The following is a 13,825-nucleotide window of genomic DNA, read 5'->3' on the forward strand; positions in this document are numbered from 1 at the left end:
ATTGATAAATTGATTGATTGATAGTTATTTATTCACACAAAATTGCTTTACTGGGAAATATTTATGTTGTCTGTGGTAAAAGTTTCACTTAATGCAATCTTCCATTTCTTCTGGATGGAACTCAGATCATTATTATTACTATTTTCCCCTTTTCTTTTCTTTACCTTATTACAACAACAATATACAACAACTACACAAATAAAGACGAGTAAAACAGAAAGCACAGAATTACATACAAAACACTAGCAACAACAACAGTATCAACAACAGCAACAATAGCAGTGACAGCAACAGCAACAACAAAAGCAGCAGCAGCAGCAGCAACAACAGTCAGAACAGCAGCAACAACAGCAAAAACAGCAGTGACAACAACAGCAGTGACAACAACAACAGCAGCAGCAACAGCAGTGAGAACAACAACACCAGTGACAACAACAGCAGTGACAACAACAGCAACAGCAGTGACAGCAACAACAACAGTAGAAACAACAGCAGCAGTGATGACAACGACAACAACAGCAACAACAGCAGCTGCAACAGCAGTGACAGCAACAACAGTAGCAACAACAACAGCAATGACAACAACAGCAGCAACAACAGCAGCCGCAACAACATCAGTGACAACAATAGCAACAACAGTAGCAGCAACAGCAGTGACAGCAACAACAACAACAACAACAACAAGAGCAGTGACGACAACAACAGCAACAGCAGTGACAGCAGCAACAACAACAACAGCAGTGACAACAGCAGTGACAGTAACAACAGCAGCAGCAGCAATAACAACACAGTGACAACAACAGCAATGACAGCAGCAGCAGAAACAACAGCAGTGACAACAACAGCAGCAGCAACAGCAGTGACAGCAGCAGCAACTGTAGCGAGAACATCAGCAACAACTGCAGCAATAACACCACCACCAGCAGCAATAACAACAACAAAAACAAGAGCAACAGCAATAACAAGAACAGCAGCAGCAACAAAAACAACAACAGCAGTAATAACAACAGCAACAATAACAACAACAGCAGCAGGAGCAACAACAGTGAGAAAATCAGCAACAACAGCAGCAACAATAACAACAACAACAACAGCAGCAACAATAACAACAACAACAGCAGCAACAATAACAACAGCAACAACAGCAGCAACAATAACAACAACAACAGCAGCAGCAGCAACAACAACAATAGCTCAAGACCTTATCAGATTTGATATTTTTAATAGCATGCTGTTTTATCTGCTGTTTAACTGCTAAGATCAGATAGTGATTGGAAAAAACACAACATGGCTTCTGAAGTTAATATGGAAAAAAAATGCAGCTTCTCATGTTACTTAGGAACCACAGATAAGAGTAAACTCCTCTGCCCTGAAGATTTCTGAAAACAGTTACAGCTCTGACTGTTATAAAGCACATACACTGGAGACTCCTTCCATAAATGTTAAATAAATGCCTGCTCACATAACAATTACACACATTTTTAATCTTATAATTAATTTATGTGGAGCATCTGCTGTACACGTCCCTGTGAATGAGCTGTTACTATAGAAATTATAATGTATTAATATAACACAAGCACATAAATATAAATCTGTGATTTTCAGCTTGTGACCAATCAGGATTCAGAATTCAACAGCTCTGTGGATTAACATAAAATAACATATCCTAGAGAACAGACATAAAGAGAAAATGAGGAGAAATTAAAGCTGTAAATGGATGAGAAGGGTGAATGGTTTTCTCTCCGGCCGTGTGATGGCCATATGTCGAGGTCTAAGAGCTGAGAGTTTATCTTAGTTAGCACTGCTAAGAGCAGTGTGATGGATATGTCAGTACTGCTCCGTTATTAAGGACCATTTTAAAGATGGAGTGCAAGAGCCATACGCCAAGTCATCAGCGCAGAGTGCCTCCGTTCATAACACACTCCATTCATATCACTTTAGAGCCAGAGCCGGCAAACACACACACACACACACACACACACACACACACACACAGACACGCACGCATGCGCCACAACGCGTGGCTTTGAACACTGGAAACAACCGCATCATACTGCTCAGGTAACTCAGGTGTCTAAGTGAATTAATAGTAAAATAAGAATACTTTAAATAAATAAATAAATAATTATTATGTAACATATGACTAACAAGATGAACATGACTTCATATCCCTCGTGAGTAAAAGATGATGTAGCACACACACATACGCACACATGCGCGCGGCACAACAAACAGCTTTAAACACTGGAAACAACTGCATCATACTGCTCTGGTAACTCAGATATCGAAATAATAATAATAATAATAATAATAATAATAATAATAATAATAATAATCTAATTTATTTTAAGTCCCAGATCCAGATTTAATGTATATGCACTCCTCGTTATGAGAAATGAACATCAAAGAAGCAAGGTGCAGATTGTCAGGTATGTGTGTGTGTGTGTGTGTGTGTGTGTGTGTGTGTGTGTGTGAGAGAGAGCCCTGCCCCTACATCTGTCCAACTCATTTGGGATTCTGATGAGTCCACACACACACACACACACACGCACACACACACACACATGCACACACACACGCACACACACGCGTGCACACACACACGCGCGCACACACACGCGCACACACACACACCTACACACTTTTCCTGAAAGACATTCACAGTGGTGAATATAAAGCAACAACTACATAAGCCCTTCCTGACATAAACCTATAAAAACATGAATAAAAACTTATTCAAGTAGGTGTGATCTGTCAAAGATACTTTAGTCAATTTTGGTATAAAACAAGTCAAATAGCATATCATACTGCTGACATACAGTACATGCTATGTCACATCCTGGACTGACGTATGTTATAACAACTATATCATGACAGTTGACTTTGTAACTCAGTGGACTTCTAGGATGTCATAGTCACATACTCATGACATGAAACATCAATCATCAAAAAGGTTTTCAAACAAATCTTATAACGAGGAATGCAACTTCACTTAAGTGCCTGAGGAGACATGCATAACTTGTCATTACAGTATAATAGCATTGCCATAAGAATTTATTAAGGCCAACCTTACTTCAAGAAACATTTTCTGATACTCTTGTGCTATGTCAACTTGACACAAATGTTGACACAAGCAGTCTATATGACATATGACACTTATTACAGCCTTTATAAATGCTTTTGAAGTGGTGTATGTCAGTTTTCATAAAGGGCTTATGTACAGTATGTACATAATGAAAGGCTTATGTGGGTGTCATGTAGTCCTATAACCACCACACTTAAGGTATGTGTTAGCATTTGTACTACCAAGGCTATTATGGTGACCAAAGTAGTCTTTATGACAGATTAGACTTATTGGAATAAGTCTTATACTGTATGTATAAGGTATGTAGTCCTATTAACAACAACCTGTCAGTAGGCATTACCATGTATACTGTATATATAACAGTTCACATCTGTCATAAAAGACTCATATAGGTGTCATGAAGCCCCAAGAACACCAACCAGTCTTTATGACAGCTAATAATTATTTGAATAAGCCTTTACAATATATATGTAGCTTTATGTCAGTTGTCATAAAATGCATATATACAGTAGGTGTCAAGCTTTATTATGTAGTTGTCACATAGCCGTATACACACCACCCTTAATGTACAGTGCTTCCACATTTATTAACAAGGCTGACATAGTGATAAAGTAGCTATCATAACAGTTTACATGTGTTCAGTTGTAATAAAAGGCTTATGCATGCAGGTGTCATGTAGACATTTAGTGTACACATATTGCTTAAAATTTACATATTTTATTTAATCTTTCACACTAGGGGGAAAGTCATGTACTTTAATTTTATTGTAAGGTATTTTTATGACTCAAAATAATAGAATAATAATGCCTTCAGAGTAGATGAGCGCTCTAAAGCTGTGTTTAAGAAGTCAGGTTTGACATGAGGTGATTTATAACCACTGTTATAATGCAGAAGAGTCGGCGTGCAGGGTGACCCTGAGAAGGATGACAAAAAAAAACAAACACGCAATTAAGATGGAAGGAGAGATACTGAGTGAAAGGTGGAGGAGAAAGAAAGGACATGCTGACGTTCCCTTTATCCATTTACAACAAAACACATCAGCTTCCGCTTCTCTCATTCCGCTTCTGTTTCCTGTGGTTCTGATCTGAACATTGTCTCAAATCACCAACACACAATCACAAATATTTTCCTTTAGTGCATTAGCTTCCGGTATTGCAGTAAAGATTTAATAAAATTGATCAAACTAAATAATCAGTAGAACGATGTAACATAAACCACAAAGTGAAAACCGGTATGAATTGAATGAACCGGATACTTTTAGCACAAGGGACGGAGTCATCAGAGGTCTTTACATTTTCATCAAAGATCGAAAAGACATGCCCACTCGTAGCAGCTTTCATTTCAACACATGAGAATAATGACACACACACATTACCAACTACTGTGTTCACATAACGACTCAAAGACACGCCCACTAAGAGCTACTCTCATTTAAATATACAGATTCAAACACACGTCCACTAAGAGCATCTCTGGTTTAAATATACAGACTCAAAGACACGCCCACTAAAAGAAGCTCTCGTTTAAATACACATGAGATGGAAAATGCTCATATTCCCATCTATGAGCTTAACAACATGCCCAGTCAGCTTCTCTAATAGAATTAAAGACACACCCACTCAGAGCTACTTTGATTCAAATATATGGACTCAAAAAGATACATACCCATAAATGGTCTTAAACGCACACCAACACAGAACAGCTCTCATTTCCATACATGGACTCATTTGTACCTGTGGTCCACGCCCACACAGAGCTTTTCTTATTTTTCACACAATATGGACTCAAAGACATGCCCACAATTCCAGCTCTGGTCATAAAGAAATGCATTCTACAGTCTACAAGTTGCACACAGATTTGTGATTAATAGAAGGAACTTTTCTAACTGGACAACACGTGGACAGTTGTCCATGCCCAGTTGTTAAAATATCCACACTCCTGCTACAAGAGGCACTGTAATCCCCCAAACTATGTTGATTAGGAGGGGATTGGGCCAAACACTATCACACTTACTTACACACACACACACACACACACACACACACACACATACACACACACTAATTAAACAGTACTGAAGCCAAGACAAATTTGAATTCCTCCAAGAGGAAAATCACATATTTACTTACACGCATTTGGGAGACTAATGGAACAATTAAATCCTTTCACAAGCTCAAGCACAAGCTCCCTACATCCTAAAGACTTAAAACCTCATCCAAATATGTCTCCTATACAAATTTAATATTCAAAGATTTATAAAAAAAAGCGCAAAACGAATCGTATTATCAGTCATTGGAGGCATCTCAGTTATGTGCAATTCTGACCTTGGCCTGACCTTGACAATCTTAACACGCTTCTACTTCAGAACAGTCCAGTAACCTCTGAGGTGTGAACTACATGCAGGTGATTTTAATAATCTGAACGTGGAGCTCAGAAAATTAAGCAGCTGCGTAAGCCGACTCTGAATACCAGGAACTTTCCTCACGTAAACACTGATGCAACTCTCGAACTCAAGATGTGTTTTTTTTTTCATGAAGGACAACTTTATTGCAAATCTGTGACCAGTGAAAGAAGATTTCACTCTGCTCTGCCCTTTCTAGGAAAAAAAGGAATGCTGTTATTATTAATATTCACGACACTTTTCCTGATTTACATATATTTTCTCTCTCCGTTCACGTTAAATCTCACTTGCCAGAGTTATCACAAGATTTGTGTTGTAATAAACACACACACACACACACACACACACACACTCACACACACACACACACACTGGGATCTATAAAAACATAAAGATTTAATGCTCCTATTTAACCACCAGTTATTACAGTTCATCTACTAACCATACGGAGAAACAGATAACGTCACAGCTTGTGTTTTAAAGTCTCACACGAACATTTATTTCGGTTTTAAATCTCAAGGTTAATGTAACGCAGCTGTCTGTCCAATTTGTTAGCTGTGCACTCTCTATGTGCTGTTCAGTGTGTTACTAATGTACGTTTAAGCACCAGAGTCAGAGTGGAGCTGTGCTATTACTCTCATTACCCCTGTGTACCCTAACACAGAACATTTTCCATCTGGCTGAGTGTCTTGTCCTCAAAATCTGAAATATTGAACGTCGCTGTCGGTGCGTGGAGATAACAAATGTATTTTCTGTACCGTTCGACGTGAGAGATGTCAAAACGAAAAGAAAAGAAATCAGTCAGAGAGAAAAAGGATCACATCAAGGGTTACCGTTAGCACTGAGGGTCACTGATACAGTCCTGACATATTAAAAATAAATAAAATAGAAATCAATTGTGAAATACACAGACAATTAGGAAATAAATGCAAGAACATAGATTTGTATATATATATATATATATATATATATATATATATATATATATATATATATATATATATATATATATATATATATATAATACTATTTCAGTTCTCTTCTAAAACATTACTTTCACTGCATGTTTTTTGTTCCTTACTTCCAGCAGATATGAAAATGTGCAGGAGGTACATAAAGAAGCAAAAACACATCTACACAGTGAATCAGCAGAACTCACAATCGATATACAAAGGCGTGTGATGATGAGCCCAGTGACTCAAAATGAAGAAAGAGAATACGGTATAATACATTTTAAAAATGCAACACAGTCGATTTATTTTCAGAGAACTAGAGTGCAGTGGAGAAAAGCAGCAACTAGACTGTAACCGTAAATGCACAAAAATGAAATTGTTAATAAGTGTGAATAATCTTTCTTACATTTAGAACCCTTCTGTGATTGTCCCTCTTGGAGAAACCTTAATGTTTCTACATAGAACCCTACATTTTAGTTTTCAGAAAGGGTTCTCCATAAACTCTATACCCTTCTATTCTAAAAGTGTGTGTATTAAGTGGGATAAGTGTGCAGTGCAAACTCCACGTTACTGCTCTTGATCTAGAACCCGTCTAGAACTTTAACATTTAGCTTCTTGGTACTTGGTACAATTTTAGGAACCTTTTGAAGAATGTAGGAATTTAGTTTGCTTGCATTTGTTTTCGAGAACCCAAGAAATTTTTCAGGAATTCAGGAACTTTTTGAAGAGTCAGCGAAATTTTAAGCAACACAGGAATGTTTTCAGGAACCCAGGAACTTTTTCAGTTACTCAAAGGTTTTAGGACCTAAGGAACTCTGAATTATTGCTCATTATTTTCTTCTTGTTTTCAGTTAGAACTTGTCAGGAGTTTAACATTTGGCTTTCCTCATACATTTAGATTAAAGGGTTCCAGGCACGTGCACACGTCAAAGGGGGCTTGAGCACCTGCCCTTTTTTCTGGGGCGTTTAAAAAAATGAATAAAATAAAAATAAATAAAGGTAAATAAAATAAAATATTTTTTTTATATATAAATGTGTATATATATATATATATATATATATATATATATATATATATATATATATATTCCTGTTTGCATACAGCTTCCCTGTCCAATCTAAATATCAGGTCGGGAGATGAGACTTTGTCGAGTTCCGATGCCCTCCCTCCCTCCACGTCTCTGCGCAGCAGTGCAGCACACATTCACACACCAGACACACAGACAGGCAGACAGCAGCCCCTCCCAGCTGCTATCCCAGTTGTGTTTTTCTTGGCTTGTGGAGGTGAGTGGTGATGAACAAATGACTAAGCCACCAGTGCCTCGACTTTTCTAATTAGCCAGAAGCCAAAAGACAAATATAGTTAACTTGTGTCTTACTAACATGCATGACTCCTGATCTACTAGCTAATTTAATAAGTTAGCAAAAGTTTAGCTAAGGCAATATATCATGACAATACAAGCTAATGTACTGTACTTACTGGAAACACTTAAATAATAAAAAAAAATTAAAATGCACTGATTTGCATACATTTGACAAGGCACTGCAGGTGAATAGGATAAACAAAATAATTAAAGCATATAACCACAGAACTTCCCCAGTTTATGACTTACATCAAGAGTCTTTTAATATATTTAACAGGTTTGTTTTTAAAATAAATAATTATGAGAAGTGCCCTTTTTTCCACTTGAATGGTTCTTTAAAGGTTCATTAAGGGTTCATTGAGTTCTTAGCTTCCAAAAAAAAAAGTTCAGCTTGGATGGGTACGTCATCTGTTCATCTTTCCATCCATCTATATTTAAGGGTTCTTAGCCCACTAAAAAGGTTCTACTTGGAACTAGGTCTGATAAGGAAACAATCTGTTGTACAGTTCAACATAAGACCTTTAAGGGTTCCCTCAGAAGATCCTTAAGGCTTCTGGATTTTTGGAGAGAGTGTACTGCACTGTACTGTGTGGAGTCTGAGAGAACAGGAACTTACGATGATGAGCAGGATGAAGTAGATGAAGTTGTAGAATGAGTGAGCATCCATCACATAGTACATGATCTCCACCCAGCCTTCTAATGTGATCACCTTCAGAAATAAAAACACATAAATGTCCAAAGTGACACATCAGTGAGCACACAGCAAATATATTACATCAATCTGACACAATTCAGATATTTCTCTGATCTTTCTCTAAACTGTCACCACAAATACATGTTTTCTATACATTTAGCTAAGCATCTGTGTACCTGCATGTCCAACCATCTATACATCTAGCTCTACCTTCATTCATCCACCCATCCATCCAACTGGATATCAACCTATACATCCATTTACCTCTACCTTCATCCATCAATCCATCCATCCATCAATCCATCCATCCATCCATTCATCCATCTACCTCTACTTTCATCCATCCATCCATCCATCTACCTGTACAACCATCCATGCATCCATCCATGCATCCATCCATGCATCCATCCATGCATCCATCCATGCATCCATCCATGCATCCATCCATGCATCCATCCATGCATCCATCCATGCATCCATCCATGCATCCATCCATCCATCCATCCATCCATCCATCCACCTCCACTTTCATCCATCCATCCATTCATCCATCCATCTCTACTCCCATCCATCCATCTACCTGTATATCTACCCATCCATCTACCTATACATCCATCCATCCATCCATCTAAATGCATTTACAACCATCCCTCCATCTACCTGTACATCCATCAATCTACCTGTACATCTATCTGTACTCCCATCCATCCATCTACCTGTCCATACATCCATCCATCCATCTACCTGCACATCCATCCATCCATCTACCTGTACAACCATCAATCCATCCATCCCATCCATCCCTCTCCCTGTACATCCATCCATCCATCCACTTATCTAACTGTTCATCCATCCATCCATCCATCCATCCTTCCATTTACCCATCCATCTATACTACCCATCTACTCATCCATACATCAGAATATTCATCCAGTTATCTATCTGTTCAGCTGGCTTTATACATCAAAATATCCATCCATCCATTCATCCATCAATGCATGCATTTTTCCATTTGCCTATTTACCTGTCCATCTGTCCATCCAACAAACAACAACATATCCATGATACCTGAAAGATGACAATCCAAGCGTAGCCAATGTTGTCGAAATTAATGGCGCCCTTGTGGGGGTTGCTGTTTCCAGTCACACAGCGGGTATAATACTGGTTCCAGTTGACACAGAGCCCCATGGAGCTGGCATTGGAAAGCAGTTCTGATCCAAGGGCCTGGAGAGCGTCTTCTTTATCCAAACAGCACTCTGTCCCTCCCTCCCTGAGCGGAGGAATGTCCGAGCAGGACATGATCCCATTATCCGGTGCTAACGAGCAGATGAAGGGCCGCTCGTCGTCCTCCTGAGGTTGGTAGTAGGGAGTGGGGAGTGTCACTCCGGACGGACTGAGGATGGAGGAGAGAAAAGATATATAACATCATGAGAAATTGTCTTCTTCTCTTTTTTATTGCTTTTCTGTTCTGTTTGCTCTCCCTCCCCCTGAAGTCTGTTCTGTCTTCTTCTTCTTTTTTTTTTTTTACTAAAGACTAAGAACTGTGCGTCAGTACATAGCTGAGTAATATACATGTCATAAAGGTTATGTGATTAACACACTCGCTGTCACTAATTATATAATTAGATTAATTAATTGAGAGTTGATGGTTCTGGTTCAAACACACAGCAACATCCCAAAGCAATTTAATCTAGAGACTCACTGGGCAATGTGAGCGAAAAACAAACACACACACACACACACACACACACACACACACACACACACACACACACACACACACACACACACGTGTCTGGGCATCATATGATAACCTAAACCAACAGATCAGACAATTATGGTGCTGTAGACATTCACCCTGTGGCAACTCCAAACAAACTCGCTCTGGTCTCTTGTAAATGTCATGTTTCATTTAAAGCTGCGAGAGATAGAGAGAGAGAGATGGTATAGACTGTGTTTGAAAAAAAAAACATAGCTGAGAAAACAAAGTATTCTAATCTTAAATAATATACTGTATGATAGTCGCACTGGGGTCAAGAACCAGAAGAGGACGGGTTGTCTGGTGAGAAAGTAATTTGACTCTGAATCGGCTTATCTGCAGGAAGTGAATCAAACATGCCATTGCAGTGGGGGTTTTTTGCGAGCTGCTAAATTGAGCCATGAGATGCAAACTGAACCAAAGCTCAGAGCTATAGTGCTGAAGAAACTCATCTTCAGAATTTCTTTTGCAGATTTGAACAAAATAAAAAGAGAAACACTAAATGTGAAGCACAAAATGTTTTACATTTATTATTTATATAATTTACCGATCGCTGTGAAAACTAGTCTCGACAAATGGACTAATAGGAGTGAAAGTGCTTTGAATGTACTTTTTAAATCTCATTCTTCAGTTTGTCCATTGTGGGGAACTCAGAGATTCTAGGTTGAAACCAAATAACAGACTTTGAGGAATCCTTCAGCACTGTGCCCCAGGAGAGACATTTTCCCCCTACAGACAGAGTGAAGCCACTTTATCGTGTTCGTGGAGCAGAACTTGGCTTTTGTGCCATGATGTCACACTTCAAATCAATCAAAATCAACCTGAAGCATTTACAAGGACACTGTGAGAAAAAAAATCGTGGCATGATGAGACGTAAGCGGTGAGACAGTGCTGTCACAAACACGGATGCTTAGATAGGAGTGTAAGCGTTTCTAACAGAAAGCTGACATTCCAAAAGATGCATTCAGACAAACAGGAAAAAGGTTAAACATTCCAATCCGAAGGCAAAAACAGAAAAGAAGAGATAAAACTAAAATCAGGGTCTGTAATGCAGACTAAAACAACAGAAAGCCTCGGAAATGAGTAATAAACACATCTAATCCCCTGTTTCTGTTACCATGGAAACTATAGGATGGCAAGATAAAAGTTACAAAGTTTGCACCCAGAAGGCACCAATATGTAACCAGTACAATTGTACACATATTTGTCTAAAATTGAGACTGTTTTGACAAACTATATCTAAATATAATTTCTTGGAGGCTTTGCAAACTTGTTGTCTCAGTGACGTAACAAAACATTCAGCCTCATTGTTAGCAAAGCACAAAAACCAAAGTGTGAAGTTAATGGATGTGATGGTGTTGGGTGTAAAGTTACTAGCTGTGATGGTGTTGGCTTTAACGTTAATAGCTGTGATGGAGTTGGGTGTAAAGTTAATAGCTGTGATGGAGTTGGGTGTAAAGTTAATAGCTGTGATGGTGTTGGGTGTAAAGTTAATAGCTGTGATGGTGTTGGGTGTAAAGTTGATGGCTGTGATGGTGTTGGGTGTAAATTTAATAGCTGTGATGGTGTTGGGTGTAAAGTTAATAGCTGTGATGGTGTTGGCTTTAACGTTAATAGCTGTGATGGAGTTGGGTGTAAAGTTAATAGCTGTGATGGAGTTGGGTGTAAAGTTAATAGCTGTGATGGTGTTGGGTGTAAAGTTAATAGCTGTGATGGTGTTGGGTGTAAAGTTGATGGCTGTGATGGTGTTGGCTTTCAGGTTAATAGCTGTGATGGTGTTTGGTGTAAATTTAATAGCTGTAATGATGTTGGCTTTAAGGTTAATAGCTGTGATGGTGTTGGGTGTAAATTTAATAGCTGTGATGGTGTTGGGCGTAAAGTTAATAGCTGTGATGGTGTTGGCTTTAACGTTAATAGCTGTGATGGAGTTGGGTGTAAAGTTAATAGCTGTGATGGTGTTGGCTTTCAGGTTAATAGCTGTGATGGTGTTGGGTGTAAATTTAATAGCTGTAATGATGTTGGCTTTAAGGTTAATAGCTGTGATGGTGTTGGGTGTAAAGTTGATGGCTGTGATGATGTTGGCTTTAATGTTAATAGCTGTGATGGAGTTGGGTGCAAAGTTAATAGCTGTGATGGTTTTGGGTGTAAAGTTAATAGCTGCAATGGTGTTGGCTTTAACGTTAATAGCTGTGATGGTGTTGGGTGTAAAGTTGATGGCTGTGATGGTGTTGGCTTTCAGGTTAATAGCTGTGATGGTGTTGGGTGTAAAGTTGAGGCCTGTGATGGTGTTGGGTGTAAATTTAATAGCTGTGATAGTACTGGGTGTAAAGTTGAGGCCTGTGATGGTGTTGGGTGTAAATTTAATAGCTATGATAGTATTGGGTGTAAAGTTGAGGCCTGTGATGGTGTTGGGTGTAAATTTAATAGCTGTGATAGTATTGGGTGTAAAGTTGAGGCCTGTGATGGTGTTGGGTGTAAAGTTGATGGCTGTGATGGTGTTGGGTGTAAATTTAATAGCTGTGATGGTGTTGGGTGTAAAGTTGATGGCTGTGATGGTGTTGGGTGTAAAGTTAATAGCTGTGATGGTGTTGGGTGTAAATTTAATAGCTGTGATGGTGTTGGGTGTAAAGTTGATGGCTGTGATGGTGTTGGGTGTAAATTTAATAGCTGTGATAGTATTGGGTGTAAAGTTGATGGCTGTGATGGTGTTGGGTGTAAATTTAATAGCTGTGATAGTACTGGGTGTAAAGTTGAGGCCTGTGATGGTGTTGGGTGTAAATTTAATAGCTGTGATAGTATTGGGTGTAAAGTTGAGGCCTGTGATGGTGTTGGGTGTAAATTTAATAGCTGTGATAGTATTGGGTGTAAAGTTGATGGCTGTGATGGTGTTGGGTGTAAATTTAATAGCTGTGATGGTGTTGGGTGTAAATGTAATAGCTGTGATGGTGTTGGGTGTAAAGTTGATGGCTGTGATGGTGTTGGTTGTAAAGTTAATAGCTGTGATGGTGTTGGGTGTAAATTTAATAGCTGTGATGGTGTTGGGTGTAAATTTAATAGCTGTGATGGTGTTGGGTGTAAAGTTGATGGCTGTGATGGTGTTGGGTGTAAATTTAATAGCTGTGATGGTGTTGGGTGTAAAGTTGATGGCTGTGATGGTGTTGGGTGTAAAGTTAATAGCTGTGATGGTGTTGGGTGTAAATTTAATAGCTGTGATGGTGTTGGGTGTAAAGTTGATGGCTGTGATGGTGTTGGGTGTAAAGTTAATAGCTGTGATGGTGTTGGGTGTAAATTTAATAGCTGTGATGGTGTTTGGTGTAAAATTTAAACTAACACTCGTAGGACTGAAGTCTATGCCAAAAGCAAGTGTGATGTTCTACAAACTCCCAGTCAGTCCCAAAACACTGCCGTGTTCTCAACAATACAGCACACAGAGAGATAATTAACCTGTCACACTGACTGACAGGGAGTGTGTGTGTGTGTGTGTGTGTGTGTGAGAGAGAGAGAGAGTGTGTGTGTGTGTGTGTGTGTGTGTGTGTGTGTGTGTGTGTGATAAGGATGTGCTGAAAAAT

The 13,825-nt window shown here is 38.8% G+C and overlaps 1 protein-coding gene across 2 annotated transcripts in view; it reads right to left on the reverse strand.

Annotated features, from left to right (window-relative positions):
- The window catches only part of LOC108276491 (voltage-dependent T-type calcium channel subunit alpha-1I), an 84,383-nt gene that overhangs the window by 58,874 nt on the left and 11,684 nt on the right, over positions 1 to 13,825 (reverse strand). For both annotated transcript variants that reach the window (XM_047150857.2, XM_047150859.2), the window contains exons 5-6: positions 9,566 to 9,890; positions 8,420 to 8,512 (exon numbers count right to left, since the gene is read on the reverse strand). In XM_047150857.2, the coding sequence (XP_047006813.2) occupies positions 8,420 to 8,512; positions 9,566 to 9,890 (418 nt within the window). The remainder of the gene's footprint in view (positions 1 to 8,419; positions 8,513 to 9,565; positions 9,891 to 13,825) is intronic.

This window comes from Ictalurus punctatus, chromosome 2 (assembly GCF_001660625.3).
Source record: "Ictalurus punctatus breed USDA103 chromosome 2, Coco_2.0, whole genome shotgun sequence".
Lineage (NCBI taxonomy): Eukaryota > Metazoa > Chordata > Actinopteri > Siluriformes > Ictaluridae > Ictalurus > Ictalurus punctatus.